Source organism: Sinocyclocheilus grahami, unplaced genomic scaffold (genome assembly GCF_001515645.1).
Source record: "Sinocyclocheilus grahami isolate Dianchi unplaced genomic scaffold, SAMN03320097.WGS_v1.1 scaffold238.1, whole genome shotgun sequence".
In the NCBI taxonomy this organism is placed as follows: Eukaryota; Metazoa; Chordata; class Actinopteri; order Cypriniformes; family Cyprinidae; genus Sinocyclocheilus; species Sinocyclocheilus grahami.
Window position 1 is genome coordinate 714,179 of NW_015505417.1, and position 16,362 is coordinate 730,540.

Consider the following 16,362-nt stretch of genomic DNA (forward strand, 5'->3'; position numbering starts at 1 on the left):
TATATATATATATATATATATATATATATATATATATATATATATATATATATATATATATTAATATGTTTAAGGGGATTATCAATCACTACATACAGAAATCCCTTTACACACAAGAAAAAAAAGTTTTATTGCAGGTAAAATCAATTATTCTGCTTTGCATAAAAGTTGTTCGTTCAGTCACAGAAAAAAAAAAAGGCAGAGGGGGATTTAGTTAGACATTCATCAGGCCATTCCAACCATGAAAACAGGCAACAGGAACAGTTCATCATAACAAAACATCATTTATTGTTTTTGGAGTTGCATGAGAAGCAATCTAATACATGGTCCTCAGAATAGGGCCTTTAATTGTAAGTAATACGTGTCTCTTTTAATACAATCACATGCTATTACAGTACATTGGGAATTACTGTGAGTTATGTGAGTAGAAACGGAGCATCTCAAAAATGGTAGACATCGCAGCATGTTATATTTCAAGTATTGAAAAATCTTTCCATGCATGCAGGTGTTATGATGTGTCCGCCATCATGTTATAAGTGGTCAGTTCATAACACATTTTTACACAACAAAACTGCCACTTGGATGCTTTTAAATATGTTTTTCTGGATATATTGTGTATATAGAGGATTTTAAGCTGTCATTTTGATACTTGGAAAAAACTATACCTTTAGATCATGTTTATTTTATATTTATATGCTTGTCTGATTTGAATATGAAGGGTGTTCGCCTCAACTGTTTAATTATGTAATGCCCCGATTATATTAACAGCTAACGAGTGACCAAATCCATCAAACATTATACATCTGAATTGTATTTGGATGATATAAGTGACATTTATTAAACTGAATTACTGCCTTTCTCAAATCATGCTGCTAATACTGCTCTTAAATGTAACTTTCAAAATCCAACTAAAATCAATAATTCCTAGTCTCTGTTTTTACTACAATTCCTCCATCGCAATCTCCCAAATCTAAACTAATAACCACATGTTATTCAGAACACATTTTTTTTGTTTTATTATAAAATTAACCTTTTTTTCGACGAGTACTGTATATACAGCATTGTGTTATAGGCACAAGTACAAAATATTCAATAGCGTTCTGATTTTGGCTTTCAGTCATGTTATGTCCTTTTAAATAAAGTCTAAATGGCTATTAGTTAAAGGAATGGTAAATACATAGCACCATTTTTTGTTGGAAAACAAAGAAAAACTATTAATAAAAGCTTTCAAAACTAATGATATAGTGTGTTACTTCATCTCTAAATTCTCAATGCAGCTTCACTGAAAACGCTTCCTTTCGTTGTCCCTATAATTGAATACATGCACTTTGGTTCAAATACATCAAAAACCTTTTTATAAGTATTTTTGGCCTTATAAGGAAAGAAAAATTGACAAACACACATTATGGCTAATGATGCACATTTCTGCGACAAACACACACTCTAGGCACTTAATTAGCTAAAAGAAAAGCTCTCAGAGGTTCTTTGTCAACAGAGCAAACATAAAATACTATGTACATGTATGTAAAAAGTGTTATAAATAGGTTTTAAACTAAAGATACTATATACACATCTTCAAATGATGACAGTATTGAATATGTCTTTTCGGGGTGGCATCGGGGTTGATTTTGACTGACCCCCTGGGTGAAGATACTGAGTGATTTCACTTCTCTGTGGGTGCAGTGCGATACTTTGGCTTCAAAGCTGTATTTCCAGGTGGCGGCCACTAGAGAGTAGTGCCACCTCACTCTCGTTTTCTCAAGATGACGTAGATTAAGCCGCTTATGAACGCCAGAGGGAAGGCTACCCAGGCCAGGATGTAGGAAAAGCCATAGGACTCTGACTCATGGACCCATTCGGAGTTCATTACAGTATAAATGATAGCTCCACTCATAACGAAAAGACCTGGGGGAAGAGGAAGACAAGAAAAATGAACTGTCTAGAAATGAAAAATTAATTGATGTTACCTTATATATACAGTGGTGTGAAAAAGTGTTGGCCCCCTTCCTGATTTCTTATTTTTTTGCATGTTTGTCACACTTTAATGTTTCAGATCATCAAACAAATTTAAATATTACACAAAGATAATGCAAGTAAATACAAAATGCAGTTTTTAATGATTTCATTTATTAAGGGAAAAAAGCTGTCCAAACCTACGTGGCCCTACGTGAAAAAATTATTGCCCCCTCCTGTTAAATCATGAAAGAACTGCAATTAACCACATTATTTTAGAAAGCTGAGTTAAATTTTACTAGCCACACCCAGGCCTGATTACTGCCAGACCTGTTGAATCAAGAAATCACTTCAATAGAACCTGTCTGAACCTGTGAAGCATGCTTAAAGAGCAACACATCATGCCGCGATCTAAAGAAATTCAAGAACAGATGAGAATCAATTCAGTTGACATGTATCAGTCTGGAAAGGATTATAAAGCTATTGCTAAGGCTTTGGGACTCCAGCGAACCACGGTCAGAGCCATTATCCACAAATTGAGAAAACTTGGAACAATGGTGAACCTTCCCAGGAGTTGCCGGCCAACCAAAATTACTCCAAGAGCACAACGACGACTCATCCAAGAAGTCATAGAAGAACCCAGAACAACATCTAAAGAACTGCAGGCCTCACTTGCCTCAATTAAAGTCAGTGTTCATGATTCAACAATAAGAAAGAGACTGGGCAAAAACAGCATCCACGGGAGAGTTCCAAGGCAAAAGCCACTGCTGACCAAAAAGAACACAAAGCCTCGTCTCTCATTTGCCAAAAAATATCTTGATTATCCCCAAGACTTTTGGGCAAATATTCTGTGGACTGATGAGACAAAAGTTGAACGTTTTGGAAGGTGTGTGTCTCGTTACATCTGGTATATATATATATATATATATATAAACATTTTTTGGCAGACATGAAAACTTCATTGTTTTTAACATCGTATTAACATTGTATGTTCTATCTATCTATCTATCTATCTATCTATCTATCTATCTATCTATCTATCTATCTATCTATCCTTACATGATTCCCACCACACTTCAATTTTTTCTGTTTTATATGACTTTTAAAGTGCCCCTATTATGGATTTTTCAAAATGACCTTTCATGCAGTGTGTAACACAGCTCTAAGTGAATGAAAACATCCTGCAAAGTTTTAGATCTGAAAGTGCACCGTGTATAAAGTTATTGTCTCTCAAAAGAAAGAGTCGACTCTGAATCATTGAAACGAGTCGTTTTTAAAACGAATCACAAGTCGTTTCATGTTGACGTCAACATGAAGCATTAGCATATTGCCCGCCCACTTGTTGGGCGTGCAGACCCAGGAAAACTTGGTCTGAATGAAAATGCGAATTCATTCTTTGCCACTAGGTGTCGCTTTTAGAGCAGTAAAAATAGCTGTTTCCCCGGTATCGGCTGTACACAAAGCAGCACTGCGCTCACAAACGCTGCTTTATCAGGCATGATGAAATGGAAATCGACCAATCGGACCAATCACCACAGATTAGTGTCACTCAAAGAAGGGGTTTGGAAAAATTAATCGTTGAGCAAATCGTTTGGGAGTCACTGAGCAAGCAAGGTAAAAATAAATGCATATTTTAAGACAATGAAAGTGTTTTTTGACCTTGCATGACTCCCAAAACCAAAATATGAACCTTCCATAACCCATAACAGGGGCACTTTAAAAGTTTGGAGTCAGAGAGTTTTTGATTATTTTGTTTTTGAAATTTCTTATGCTCACCAAGGCTTCGTATAATTGATAAAAAACATTTCTATTTTAAAATTTTTTAAAATGTAATTTATTCCTGATAGCAAAGCTGAATTTTCAGCAGCCATTACTGCAGTCTACAGTGTCACATGTTTCTTCAGAAATCATTCTAATATGCTGATTTGGTTAGATGATAGATAGATTAATTTAATATCCAATAATGTGTGTTGTAATTGAGAATTACTTGTTACTAATATTTACTAAGTAGCATTTACCTAAGAAATGCTGTTCTTGGCCTAGTCTTGACTATAAGGTATGCATGAGAGGGAGGAAATATGACATGGCACTTTCAGCACTTTCTTTTATGTCAGGCAGACCACAGACCACCCCCAGAGTGCCAGTCTTGACATTTCATCTTGTGGCAGCGGCTGTGTATCCGGTGCCAACTCAGTGGGCACCTGTAACTGTCTGGCTTTGTGCTGTTTCCACCCTCGGCTCTCCTCTGACATTTAGCTTTCAATTAATGTCCATCCTCTCTGATGCGAGTCGCAGATATGAACTCTAAAAGCCCTCAGTATGTACTGAAAGATCAAGCATTCGTGGCACCCACAGAACTATTCATTATCCAGGCACAGTAATGATCTCTAATAATACTCCGTCTTCATTACATCCCAAAGACCCGAGAATTTAATTAAACATTTCTAATGAGAGCTATCATTTTACATTAGCTCCAGTTACAATACAGTAAATGACTGTAAAACTCCATATCTGATCTCTTACACGTATTGTTTTTCATAAATGAAGAGAAACGCTTACTCGTTTTGGCTATGTATAACTCTGCGTGCCGCATAATTTAATTTTAAGAAATCGTAACCAAATTATCGGCAGGAAGTGAGCGCATTAAAGGGTTCTCCTGTGCTGTCTGTGGTTTAATGAGAGTTGACAGGACTCATTAGACTAACAAGACTAAGGCCAAAGGTCTTTCATGTCGCCGAATGAAAGCAAATACACCTCCATAGGAACAGAGGAGATCAGTAGATGTCCCATAGATAATCTTTTATTAATAAACGGTAATTAATCTCAGATCACCTGAGCCAGCTATCTTAAATGCATATGCAGTGTATCGCTCTCCTTCATTTCAACAGCGAACACTTTGGTTCCATTAACACTGCATGAGCATGTCAGCGTGTTATGTCAATCTTATTAGCCTCTGCAAACAATCAAACTGATCCATTGATGTTCACATGACGTCACGATACTCACTAGCAAAGATCTGGAAGGCTCCAGTGAGGAAGAAGCGTCCGCCCTTCTGGAGAGTAAAGAGCTGGCAGAAGAACAGGAAGAGAGACAGGAAGCTGAAGATGATTGACAGGATCATGAGAGCTTGGACTGCCTGGATCCAAACTGAAAAACAGAAAGCATTTCAAAACATTAGTGCATTTTCCTTACTCCTGAAACCACTTAGGGCAGTTTGAGCTTTGCAGAAATAAAAACCTTTGCTCTTGGGACGGAGACTGTCATTTTTAAATGATCACGAATGGACATTAAGCAGGTCATTATTTCTTTTCTCATCTGCTATTCTCGATCGATCACAACAGACGTACCGGTTGTACTTTTACACTGGCGTGCAATTGGAGATGTGCACTTATCTATGTATTATTGATAATGACAGAGGTAGTCTGCAAAAAAACAAAACACCAAATATTGCTTCATAATGAACTCTTGTTGTTGCATTTAAAGTTTTGATGGCTGTTTCATGGATATAAATAGCACTGGAGAATCCAGGAATTCTTAATGCATTGTGCAATCACATAATGTGATTTCTGTTCGTAAAAGCTCTTAGCAGGTTACCAGCACCTGATATTGATCCTCTCTTGACATACCAGGACCATAACACGGCAACTTACAAGGAGCTCCATTAACTCTATATTACCTGCATTTGATGGCTTTAAAAGCCCCCCGTGTGTCATTTTTATCCTGGCATTAGTGCCATTCCGGCCTCTTCCATGCATGTGTGGACAGGAAAGTAAATGTTTGCATTAGGACTTTCCTGTATAATAGGAAACATTTCACTTGCTTTGCACATACATTGCTGATCACAATATTTGTAATCATCTTAGGTCTCCAGGCTGCACTTTTTTAAATTAAAAATATAGTAAAAACAATAACATTTTGAAATATTTTTTTAGAACATTTCTATTTGAATAAACGATAGAAAAACCGAAAGCTCAAAAGTACAGCACTTATTTGAAATAAAAAGTCTTTTTTGTGTATATTTAATTGGTTTTGCTGAATAAAAGTAATTTCTTTCCAAAAAAAAACGAAATAAAAACTTTTGAGTGTGAACAGATTCGCAAGACAAAAGCTTTGGACAATATGTTCTTCCATCAATTGAATGTCAATAGCGTGCTGTGAGACTGGTTTGAGGGAGTTTGGGATTGATGAGGAATGTCATGGCAGATGTTTTAGTTTAATGTTTAGCGTGTATTCTGGCTTTGGAATGTCCGCATTATGCACAAATTGTTCAGTGTTTCTGTTTTACCATTGTTATCCTCAATAGAGTTTTAAAGGGATACTTCACCTAAAATGCTAATTTTGTCATCAGTTACTCACTCATTTTTGTTTAAAACCTCTATGACTTCTGTCTTCTACTAAACATTAACATATTATGAACAATGTTTTAACTGTTTTTGCCCCTACTAGGAAAGTCAATGGGGTCCAAAACTTTGACTTTCGTTATACATTCTTAAAAATAAAGGATCATCTATAGTTCCATGAAGAACCTTTAAAATCCATGGAACCTTTCTATTGCACAAAATGTCCTTTAGATTAATAAAATGCTCTTTACTTTTAGAAACACCAAGTTATTTTAAGAACTGTTTGCTAAAAGGTTCTTTTGGGAACCCAAAATGGTTCTCCAATGTGAAAAAAAAACCCTTTTGGAACCTTTCTTTTTAAGAGTATGAACATGAAAGCAGACATTTTTCCACAGAAGTTTCTTGTTTGTTTCCACATAAGAAAGTCATAAAGAAATGACGACAATGAATACAAGCCCATTCACACCAAGAACTATAACTATAAAGATAACTATATTAGTGGCCACACAAATAAACCTCTGTTATGCTCTCTGCCCCTTTAAATGCTCAAGTTCTTTAAAGGGATAGTTCACCCAAAAATGAAAATTCTGTCATCATTTACTCACCCTCATGTCGTTCCAAACCTGTATGAGTTGCTTTCTTATATTGAATACAAAAGAAGATATTTTGAAGATTGCTGGTAATCAAACAGTTGGTGGTTGCCATTGACTTCCATAGTAGGAAAAAACAAATACTATGCAAGTCAATGGCAACCACCAACTGTTTGATTACCTGCAATCTTTAAAATATCTTCTTTTATGTTCAATATAAGAAAGCAACTCATACAGGTTTGGAACGACATGAGGGTGAGTAAATGATGACAGAATTTTCATTTTTGGGTGAACTATCCCTTTAAAGAACTTGAGCATTTAAAGGGGCAGAGAGCATAACAGAGGTTTATTTGTGTGGCCACTAATATAGTTATCTTTATAGTTATAGTTCTTGGTGTGAATGGGCTTGTATTCATTGTCGTCATTTCTTTATGACTTTCTTATGTGGAAACAAACAAGAAACTATCCCTTTAAAGCAGGACACATTCTGATTGACTATCAATGCTTTTATCGTACATCCGCTGGAAAAAAATTGTACTTGTGAAATGTGAAAGGGATAGTTCACCAAATTCTGTCATTATTCAACTTTAAGGAAGCATCTTGCTGTTCTTCTAAATCATTCAGTAAAATGTCTAGGGAGAAGCGTGAGCATGAACATGTCATAGCTCTCTTTCTATCTCAGTCTCTACCTTTCATGCCCAAGCAGTAATAAGTGGAATGCATGGGTTGTCCAGCATGTCTATTTCTTATCCAAGGGTCATTCCTGTAGAATCAGGTTTCCACCTCTCTCTCTCTTTCCTCTCATATTCAGCTGTGTCTGCCGCTCCCCTTATAGCCACTAATTAACGGTCAAACCCCAAAATCAGATCGGCCTACTACAGATTAAAACAAAATCAGAGCCACTACTCCAGCTTTCAGCACAAACCAGATCCTCTATTAAAGCCAGTTTACAATATTACATTGCTTGCTTCCAAGAAACATTGAATAGAATAGAAACATTTGATCAGGTCCTAGAATAAACCTGGACTCTCAAGATCATAAACAAATCAACTACTTTGCACTTTTGTGGGAAAGAATTGGCAATACGAATGATCCAAAGTTTAGGCAATGATCTCATTAACAGCAAAATCGTAAAGCTCAGGCACACATGGATAACCCTAAAAGGACAAGAAAAGCCCAGAAACGGTTTGTGCTTGTAACAATCTCAGAATGGAAACAACTAGGGAAATGGCATTTGTTTTTCTCCGAACATCTCATCAGAGACCATGTGAGGAGAGTATTCTAGTATGCATCCATAAATAGGTTCTTCTGCTATCTGTGTTTTGCACCCACACAATACAAACGATACAATACATCTCTCTCAACAATGAAGTAAAAATAGAAGCACATCCCCTCGTACAGTCTATTTACTCACAGTTACTATATTTATCTTCTCTCACAGAGTTGTGACATTTGGAGTGTCCTGATATAAGGTGCGGCTGTAGTCATTTTGAGCTTGACAACACCCTATGTATTTCTGTATGCAGTCATGCATCTAAGGCAGGGATTTGTATTTCAGGACAGAAGGTTTCGTTTTGGAAAGCGGGGCCCTTGTGTTTGCATTTAGAGGGGGTACGTATGGTCCTGGGTGTGAAGAATGTGGCTTAACAGATGATAAATATGCACCGTGAAACAACACAGGGTTTTGAGTTCGTGCGCTGATACTAGACTGCCATAACCCCAGTTTGGTCCATGAAATGGCTCTCTATAACAGGACGATGAATAGGATTTCATGCATGCTTTAGCTGCCAGTGTTGAGTAGCTTTGCAATGCCAGCTGTTCCACATCACTCCCGGTGTAAAATACACCATTCAGGTGATCTTAGGATGGTTTCGCACTTGGTTTGATTGCTTGTTTCCAACACAGGTTTGATTTAAACCTCTTGATCTGTCTTGAATAGTATAAATTATACTATTAGTGCTGAAGCACAGAATGTTTGCCTTTTATCCAATGTAATGAGACGGAGAACATTTTCCCTCTTTATTCATCGCCAACTTCTTTTACAGAACGCCAACTTCATTTGTGACCCTGGACCACAAAACCAGTCATAAGGGTAAATCTTTTGAATTTTGAAAGATTTATACATCATATAAATAAGCTTTCCATTGATGTATGGTTTGTTCGGATAGGAAAATATTTGGCCGAGATGCAACTATTTGAAAATCTGGAATCTGGGGGTGCAAAAAAAAATCAAAATATTGAGAAAATCTCCTTTAAAGTTGGCCAAATTAAGTTCTTAGCAATGCATATTACTAATCAAAAATTAAGTTTTGATATATTTATGGTAGGAAATTTACAAAATATCTTCATGGAACATGATCTTTACTTAATATCCTAATGATTTTTGTCATAAAATATATATTTTTAATTTTGACCCTTATAATGTATTATTGGCTATGGCTACAAATACACCCCAGCAACTTATGATTGGTTTTGCGCTCCAGGGTCACTTTTGGCCTGCATTATTAAAGATGTAAAGAATGCAAGTTGATGTCAGATGGCCATTTATTGAGAAATGCATTAGACTGTGAGTGCATTAGATATCAAAGCTGTTTTTTTTTAAATAAGACATTTAATGTAAATGTATAAATATACATTTGTTAGTTCATATTTTTCTAATGCAGAAATATACAGCATTTAACATTACATTTTTTAACATTAACAATTTCTACAACACACTGTAAAAACATATTGTTCATGCTGACTAATCTGTTACCTAATGTTGGCATGTACACCCTTATTGTTAACTGATACATAAAACGCATGAATTATGAAGTTTGGGGTTAGTGAGATTTTTTGAACATAAAATCTCTTATACTGCTCACCAAGGCTGCATTTATTTGATCAAAAATACAGTACAAACAGAAATATTGAGAAATATTATTATAATTTAAAATATCTGTTTTATTTTAATATATTTCAAAATAGAATGTATTCCTGTGATGCAAAGCTGAATTTTTAGCAGCCATTACTCCAGTCTTCAGCATCACTTGATCCTTCAGAAATCATTCAATATGCTGATTGGACGCTAAAAACATTTTTTTGATTTTGAATTTCTATTATCATCAATGATGAAACTGTAGTATTGCTTGATATTTTGGTGGAAACTAATGCATTTCAGAATTTATTTTGTTGTTGTTGAACAAAGCTTGAAAAAAAACATTTATTTGAAACAGAAATGTTCTGTAACAATTTACTGTAAAAGTCTTTACGGTTGCTATCAATTTAATTTGTTCTTACAGTAGTGTACAAGAAGATTCATATTTTAACTGCTGTTGTTTGTGTGCAAGTTAAACATCATCTATAACATTCTAATTAAAGACCAATCTGGTCATTACATGCACCAATGAAAAGACTATCTTCACAGCCTAAATGCCCATCAAAAATCAACTCAAGTAGTAACCGAAAAGCAGCCTTTTCCCAGCAGCATAGCAGTGACACGTGAGCGAGCGCAGGAGAGCGGGACAGAAAAACCCTGTGTGCCAGCCCCCGCACCACGCCCTAAACAAACACGCCACATTATAGGTGCTACGCCAACTGACTGAGAGCTATGAAATAACACAGCAAAGCATTCTGGTCCTGCCTCATTACCAAAGTGCACAGAGAGGCGTATCCCGCTCTGAACTATGACATCATCTCACCCTCCAAGAACAGCCAATAGTGTAACAGTCCAACAATCTGATTGAGAATGTACATTACTTAAAAATACCCTTTTTTATATTTTATGCATTAAAGAACACCATTTTTCATTATTTCTTTAATATTCTGGTATACACGTTACACGTCCACGATAACTAAAAAATGACTACATCAGTTTGTATTTTAACAAAAACTTCAATAATAAATGTTTCTCTCTCAAACTGCCTTCATTCTTGTGTTAACAAACCTGTCGCTGGCATTTTGATTCGTGGGTGTGACTCAAATCATGCTGCGTTCGGGCCTATGGCGATCTGATGCTACGCCATTACAGACAGATCAGTCTAAATCTAATCTGCTTTGAATGCTCTACCTCTGCCCCACCCCATATGTTCTCGAACCTCTTTGCAACCCAGCACTCTCCACTCCCAAACAAGGGGCCCGAGCTCAGCGCCGGCAACCAGACTATTTATACAGAGCTTATGTTGAAGAGGGGTCTGTTGTGGGTTGAAACTGCACGCTTGAATTCTCACCCCTAGATGGCAGTACAGAGGTGTGAGGCAGAGTGGGCACACCCACCACAAAGTGTGGTAAACAGGCGAAGGGGCTATGACAGTTATGCCAGGATCGAGCCCTCCGTGAAGAACGTGCTATGTGTAACATACCGAGGGTGGCTCTTTAACCCCTTACAGAGAGGCAGACATTTCCCTATCTTGAAATTTATATTATTGCACCAATTTTATTTGTATTTATTTTTTGTTTCATCACACATTCCTTCTTCAACAAATCTAAAAATGTAGCAGGATCTTACCTCCAGTGTCAGCAGGGTCACATCTGGACACTCCATTCAATGTGGTGCAGTTCGTCCAGAGGTCTGAACTGCTGTTGGGGTTAACAGCCCATGCCTGTTAGATTTAAGAATACTCATTAGCATGGCTTAAACACATCCACAATATTCTGCTTCAGCTGGTTTTAGTGCCTGATTGGGGTTTGAGTTTATAAACGACTCCAAATTGATTGAATTGTCAATTTAATATCAGAGAGACTGTAGATAGACAAACAGTCAGATAGATAGATAGAGAGAGAGAGAGAGAGAATCTCTAATAATCTTTATTAATAAATCAAGCTTCAGAATACTTACACTGACTATAGTTGATACGAAGAGCAGAACCAGTGCTGCCACATGCACGACGACGATTCCCAGTAAGAGGAGCAGCATGATGTTTCCTTAAGGTTCTGTACAAACACCGAAACATCTTTTTTAATATATAAAATAGGCTACATCAATGACCAATTATTAGTTATAACATAACCCTTTAATATTATTTTTGCTATAGGATTCAGGTTATTAATAATTATAAAAAAAAAATGTATTTAAATATTAATAAATAATATGTTTGTGTCACTGGAGTTGAATATAATATAATATAGTATAATATAATATTCAAGCGTTTTGTAATGGGAAAAGAAGAAAAAAAATAAACATTAAAAGCCGATTGCCACATGGTACATGTCTTTTAATATAAATTAGTCTTTGATTTCTTAAAACTTTCTTGATCTTCCAATAATTGCAGTTCAGAACGCAGTTAGTTGACACCATGTACACCATCAGTTTTGGCGCAAAAGAGTGTTACAACGAAGTTGACAAGTGCAAAACCAGCGTAACACATATTCTATAATAATTAGGCAACGACATGAGTGTCTCTCTATAAAGTTAGCCTAGATATCATAGTATAGATGAATCAAAGCATGAAAGTGGCTTCGCTTATCCTGAAGGCAAGATTTACTCTCCTCCCTCATCCGCCCCGGACTTTTTAATACTCATAAACAGGCAACGTACGTTTGTACTGCAATATAAATCCAACTTACTGCGAGCAAAGCGAAAGTAAGTCCACAAAAATGGATGAAAACGCCGAAATGCAGCCGCGCCACTCCTGTCAAAAGTACTGCGTATTTCCAAAGTCCAGATCCCTGCGACTAGATTCATATGCTGTATGGAGCAGCAGCTTTAAAGAGTCTCATTATGGAAATACTACGCCCTTTTTCTGCGTGGCTACGTCAGGCGCGCCCCTCTGACAGCGACAGACCCAGAGCGCACACTGTGCGTAAAAGCGCAGGGAAACCACAGGGTACTTAGTCATACAGACTCAAGCAGAGCTATGTTTGGTTCTCATGGATACCAGCGTGGTTGAGAAAAAATATATACAATTGTGCTAGTAGGTTTGTAAGCTATGTGGCTGGATCATGTTGGTTAATCATATTGGTAAAATAAAATAAAATAAAAATGTGTTTAATAAATGGAAAAGGGTTTTAAATAGTCTTATTGTTTTGCAGATTGGTCTAATAAGTCAAATGTATCCATAAAGACAGAGGAGTCATACTTTCTTGTATAACTGTAACACTTTAAACTGGAATAATGTCTTTATCCTTATTACAGTCATGGTTAAACTGCAAACACATGATCATAATAGAATTAGTTTGACTTTGAAGTTTGAACTCTGGATTGTTTCTAATGCAATAGAGCAGGCAGTAAAGGAATATTGCTATCCAGTGACAGTACTGCATGTAATGTTTTCATTTGTGGCTGTTCAAATAAACAAGCACAGATAGTTGGAGGGGCTTTTTTTCTTGGCTCATTTGGAAATTGATGTTCATTTTCTTTGGTGGTTGCTATGGGAATGAGCCATACAAACTTGTTAAATGGTAACTCTCAGTTCTCTCTGATACCGTCTGTGTGAAAATGAGTCTGGCCATTAGCTGGCCTTTGGGAGGCCTCCAGGAATTTGCAGAATTCCTCTACAAGAGATTCCCCTCCCTTCCTCTCTCCCTCTCATCGGTCATCAAATGGGAAGTCAATAAAAAAAAGAGGGAGGGCTGAAAGAGTGTTGAGTGTTCCTCCTGATATGAGAGATAGTTCAGAGTGTTCGGATAATCAGGGAATAACAATGGACAACGGTGAATAATTACATTCATACGCTGTCACTACCTCTGCTGGTTTTCATACTTTTTTACTAGACTTTACATGCTATTTTAATAGTCGACATGCAGTGGAAAACATTTAGTGTCCTTGAGGGGTTTATATACCCTATATAGCTACATACCAAATATAAAGAGATAAAACACATGGATTTGAAGTGATGGATTTGAGGTTTATTAACCAGTAAGTTCAGGTCATGGAATATGAGGATGGGAACTGAACTGATCCAAATGCTACATCGATGAATATCTGTGAGAGTCCACACTTTTTTTTTTTTTAAACCAGCCGTGTGACAGTGGCTTGTTGTTCTTGCTTATCACCCATTGACTCAAGCAAGGAGCAATAATCCCTGTGGTACTATGGAATGTTCTGGTTTTCCAGTTACACAAACTAGAGATAACATGGGGAATGCAAGCTTGACATGTGTGTAAATTGGGCCTTGTGTCCTCCATTATATTTGACTTTCCTTTGCTCAGTCAGAGGGGAGAGCTGTGATTGTAACTGTACTGTTCAACACTTTCAAGGCATTTATGAATCTGGTCATTGTGGTGGGGTCCTTGGCACTGCATCTATAAAAAATATATGCACTTTCGGTAAATTAATAAATAAATTATTAATTTAAATTTACTGCAAGTCGCAACAATATTAGATATGGACTGCCTAACTTCCCCAGATTTGTTATTTCTATATATTGCATTTCTTAACATTCTTCTTTTATTTTATTTTATTTTATTTTACTTTACTTTACTTTACTGCAGTGTGTTAAACATAAAACGAAATGCATAGAAATGGTTAAATGTTATTGAATTAGTAATGACATCCCACTTATTTCATTTAATGGCCTCCTTTCTGTTTGTCTGCCAGACCTTCCCAAGTATCTGCAATATTAGAGCAGACACACTTTGGAGATGTACTTCCATTATGTGAGCAATACTGCATTCATTAAAAATGCTGAGTTATACTGGCAGCCACCCATAAAGGACATTTTCTTTGAAAAGTTTCAGTCACTAAAAATATAGGATTTGCACTGATATATGCCATAAGTGCATCATTATGTAATATCCTTATAGAAGAGCGTTATCAACTGTATGCAGGGACAGGTACTGGATCTTTGAGTAGCTAGTTTTTCTCAGGTATCATGGCAGTCCCATATATGCCAATTTTGCAGAAGTCTTGAGTAGAGATTAGAAATATGGGATCCATGCCAATAGTGTTAAAGTGGTTAATTCACACACACACACACACACACACACACACACACACACACACACACACACTAAAAATATAGGATTTGCACTGATATATGCCATAAGTGCATCGTTATGTGAAATATCCTTATAAAAGAGCATTATCTACTGTATACAGGGAGAGTAACAGGTACTGGATCTTTTAGTAGTTTTTCCAGGTATCATGGCAATCCCAAATATGCTAATGTTTTTAGAAGTCTACACACAAAAACCCACACACCACCTGACCAGGCTCTAATGTTACACTCTACAGCCATTAAGAGTGTGTGATTTATATTTGTGAGTCACTGAGAGACTAAGCCAGACCTAAGTGCAGGGGTGTGTGTTTTGGGGTGGGTAAGTGGGTTAAGTGTTTGTGTGTGCCCACATTTTAAAAGATTTATCCAGGATTTATCAGACTTGTTTGGGTTTGTAATGTGGTTTTGACTCCTTGACTTTAAATCCCTGGAAACAGAAGACCAACAACAGCATGTGTCCAGGATAAGTGCTTGATTCTCTGTATACACGCCTAATATACAAACTCAAGGACTTTTTCACTGATAGGAACAAATTTATTATTATTGTTTAGAGACAAGCTTCATGCCCTGGAACAGCTCATGCTGAAAAAGAAAGACCTTTCACACATTGCAAAGGAAATAGAGAAAAAATAAACCATGAGAGGCCATGTGTTACAATGATTTTTACTCTGGTTAACAGGAGGTACAAAAGTTTTCACTGGGGTGGTACCTTTTTCAGAAAGTACACTGTTGTACCTTTTAGGTACTAATATGTACACTTTAGGTACTGATATGTGCCTTCAAGGTACCAAAATGGACCATTAGGTACAAAGGTGTACCTTTTGAAAAGGTACCACCCCAGTGACAGCTTTTGAACTCTTTTCTTCTGAGAGTGTAGGCAAGACATTTCAAAATGATTACGGTGTGAGACCTGAGCCATATAGACACTTTTGCCAGTAAAAAAAATCTCTCAGAATACCCTAGCAATAAAAAATATGTCCTGCAACCACCCACATCACTCTAGCATCAGAACAGTGACTTTTTCTTCATAAAATCTGAAAACTATTAAAATACATAAAAACAATCAAAATAATCATATTGTTTTCTGCCAAGTAATATTGTGTTTTTTGTTTTTTTTTAGTTAACTGGCTGTTTTGGTTGCCAAATAGCAATAAATGAATGGCACATTAATATAAAATTAAGTTAATATTCGGTCTCAGGGTTGTCTTTCTTTTCCTTTTTATGAATAAACTCAAATTCGATTTCTACAGTTCTGTTTGCGATGAACTTTTATCAAAACAGCAGTCGTTAGAGGCATTGTTTTGTTTAGTATTGTTTGTTTGGTGGGTTGTACTGGTTTGGATATTGTTCTGAATGTATTATCCTATACGTGATACTTGTGAAAATTCATTTAATTTCTATTTTATATTGCCTTTTTAAGAACTGGTCAGGGACAAAGATGAAAATGGTGGACTCATGAATGATTAATGAATGCTTGCATGTCAGATCAAGTTAAATAAAGCTATTTCTAATAATATTTATATCACAAATGCATCAAAATTATACTTTTATTAATGAAAATGA

The 16,362-nt window shown here is 36.3% G+C and overlaps 1 protein-coding gene across 1 annotated transcript; it reads right to left on the reverse strand.

The window, feature by feature from the left end:
• Positions 1-259: 259 nt before the first annotated feature.
• LOC107597829 (peripheral myelin protein 22-like) lies at positions 260-12,555 on the reverse strand. Its single transcript, XM_016289022.1, has 5 exons — positions 12,428-12,555; positions 11,700-11,794; positions 11,370-11,463; positions 4,960-5,100; positions 260-1,905 (listed from the first exon to the last, which is right to left on the reverse strand). Exons 2-5 carry the CDS (start codon positions 11,775-11,777, stop codon positions 1,745-1,747), a joined length of 474 nt encoding a protein of 157 aa, XP_016144508.1. The 5' UTR covers positions 11,778-11,794; positions 12,428-12,555; the 3' UTR covers positions 260-1,744.
• Between the last annotated feature and the right edge of the window lie 3,807 nt (positions 12,556-16,362).

Bases quoted from the DNA above. Each gene is read 5' to 3' on its own strand.
- LOC107597829 (XM_016289022.1), bottom strand. From the start codon at position 11,777: ATGCTGCTCCTCTTACTGGGAATCGTCGTCGTGCATGTGGCAGCACTG. The intron at 5,101-11,369 runs GTAAGATCCTGC...TCTGTTTTTCAG, and splicing joins TGACCCTGCTGACACTGGAG to TTTGGATCCAGGCAGTCCAA. The intron at 1,906-4,959 runs GTGAGTATCGTG...CTCTTCCCCCAG, and splicing joins AGCCTTCCAGATCTTTGCTA to GTCTTTTCGTTATGAGTGGA.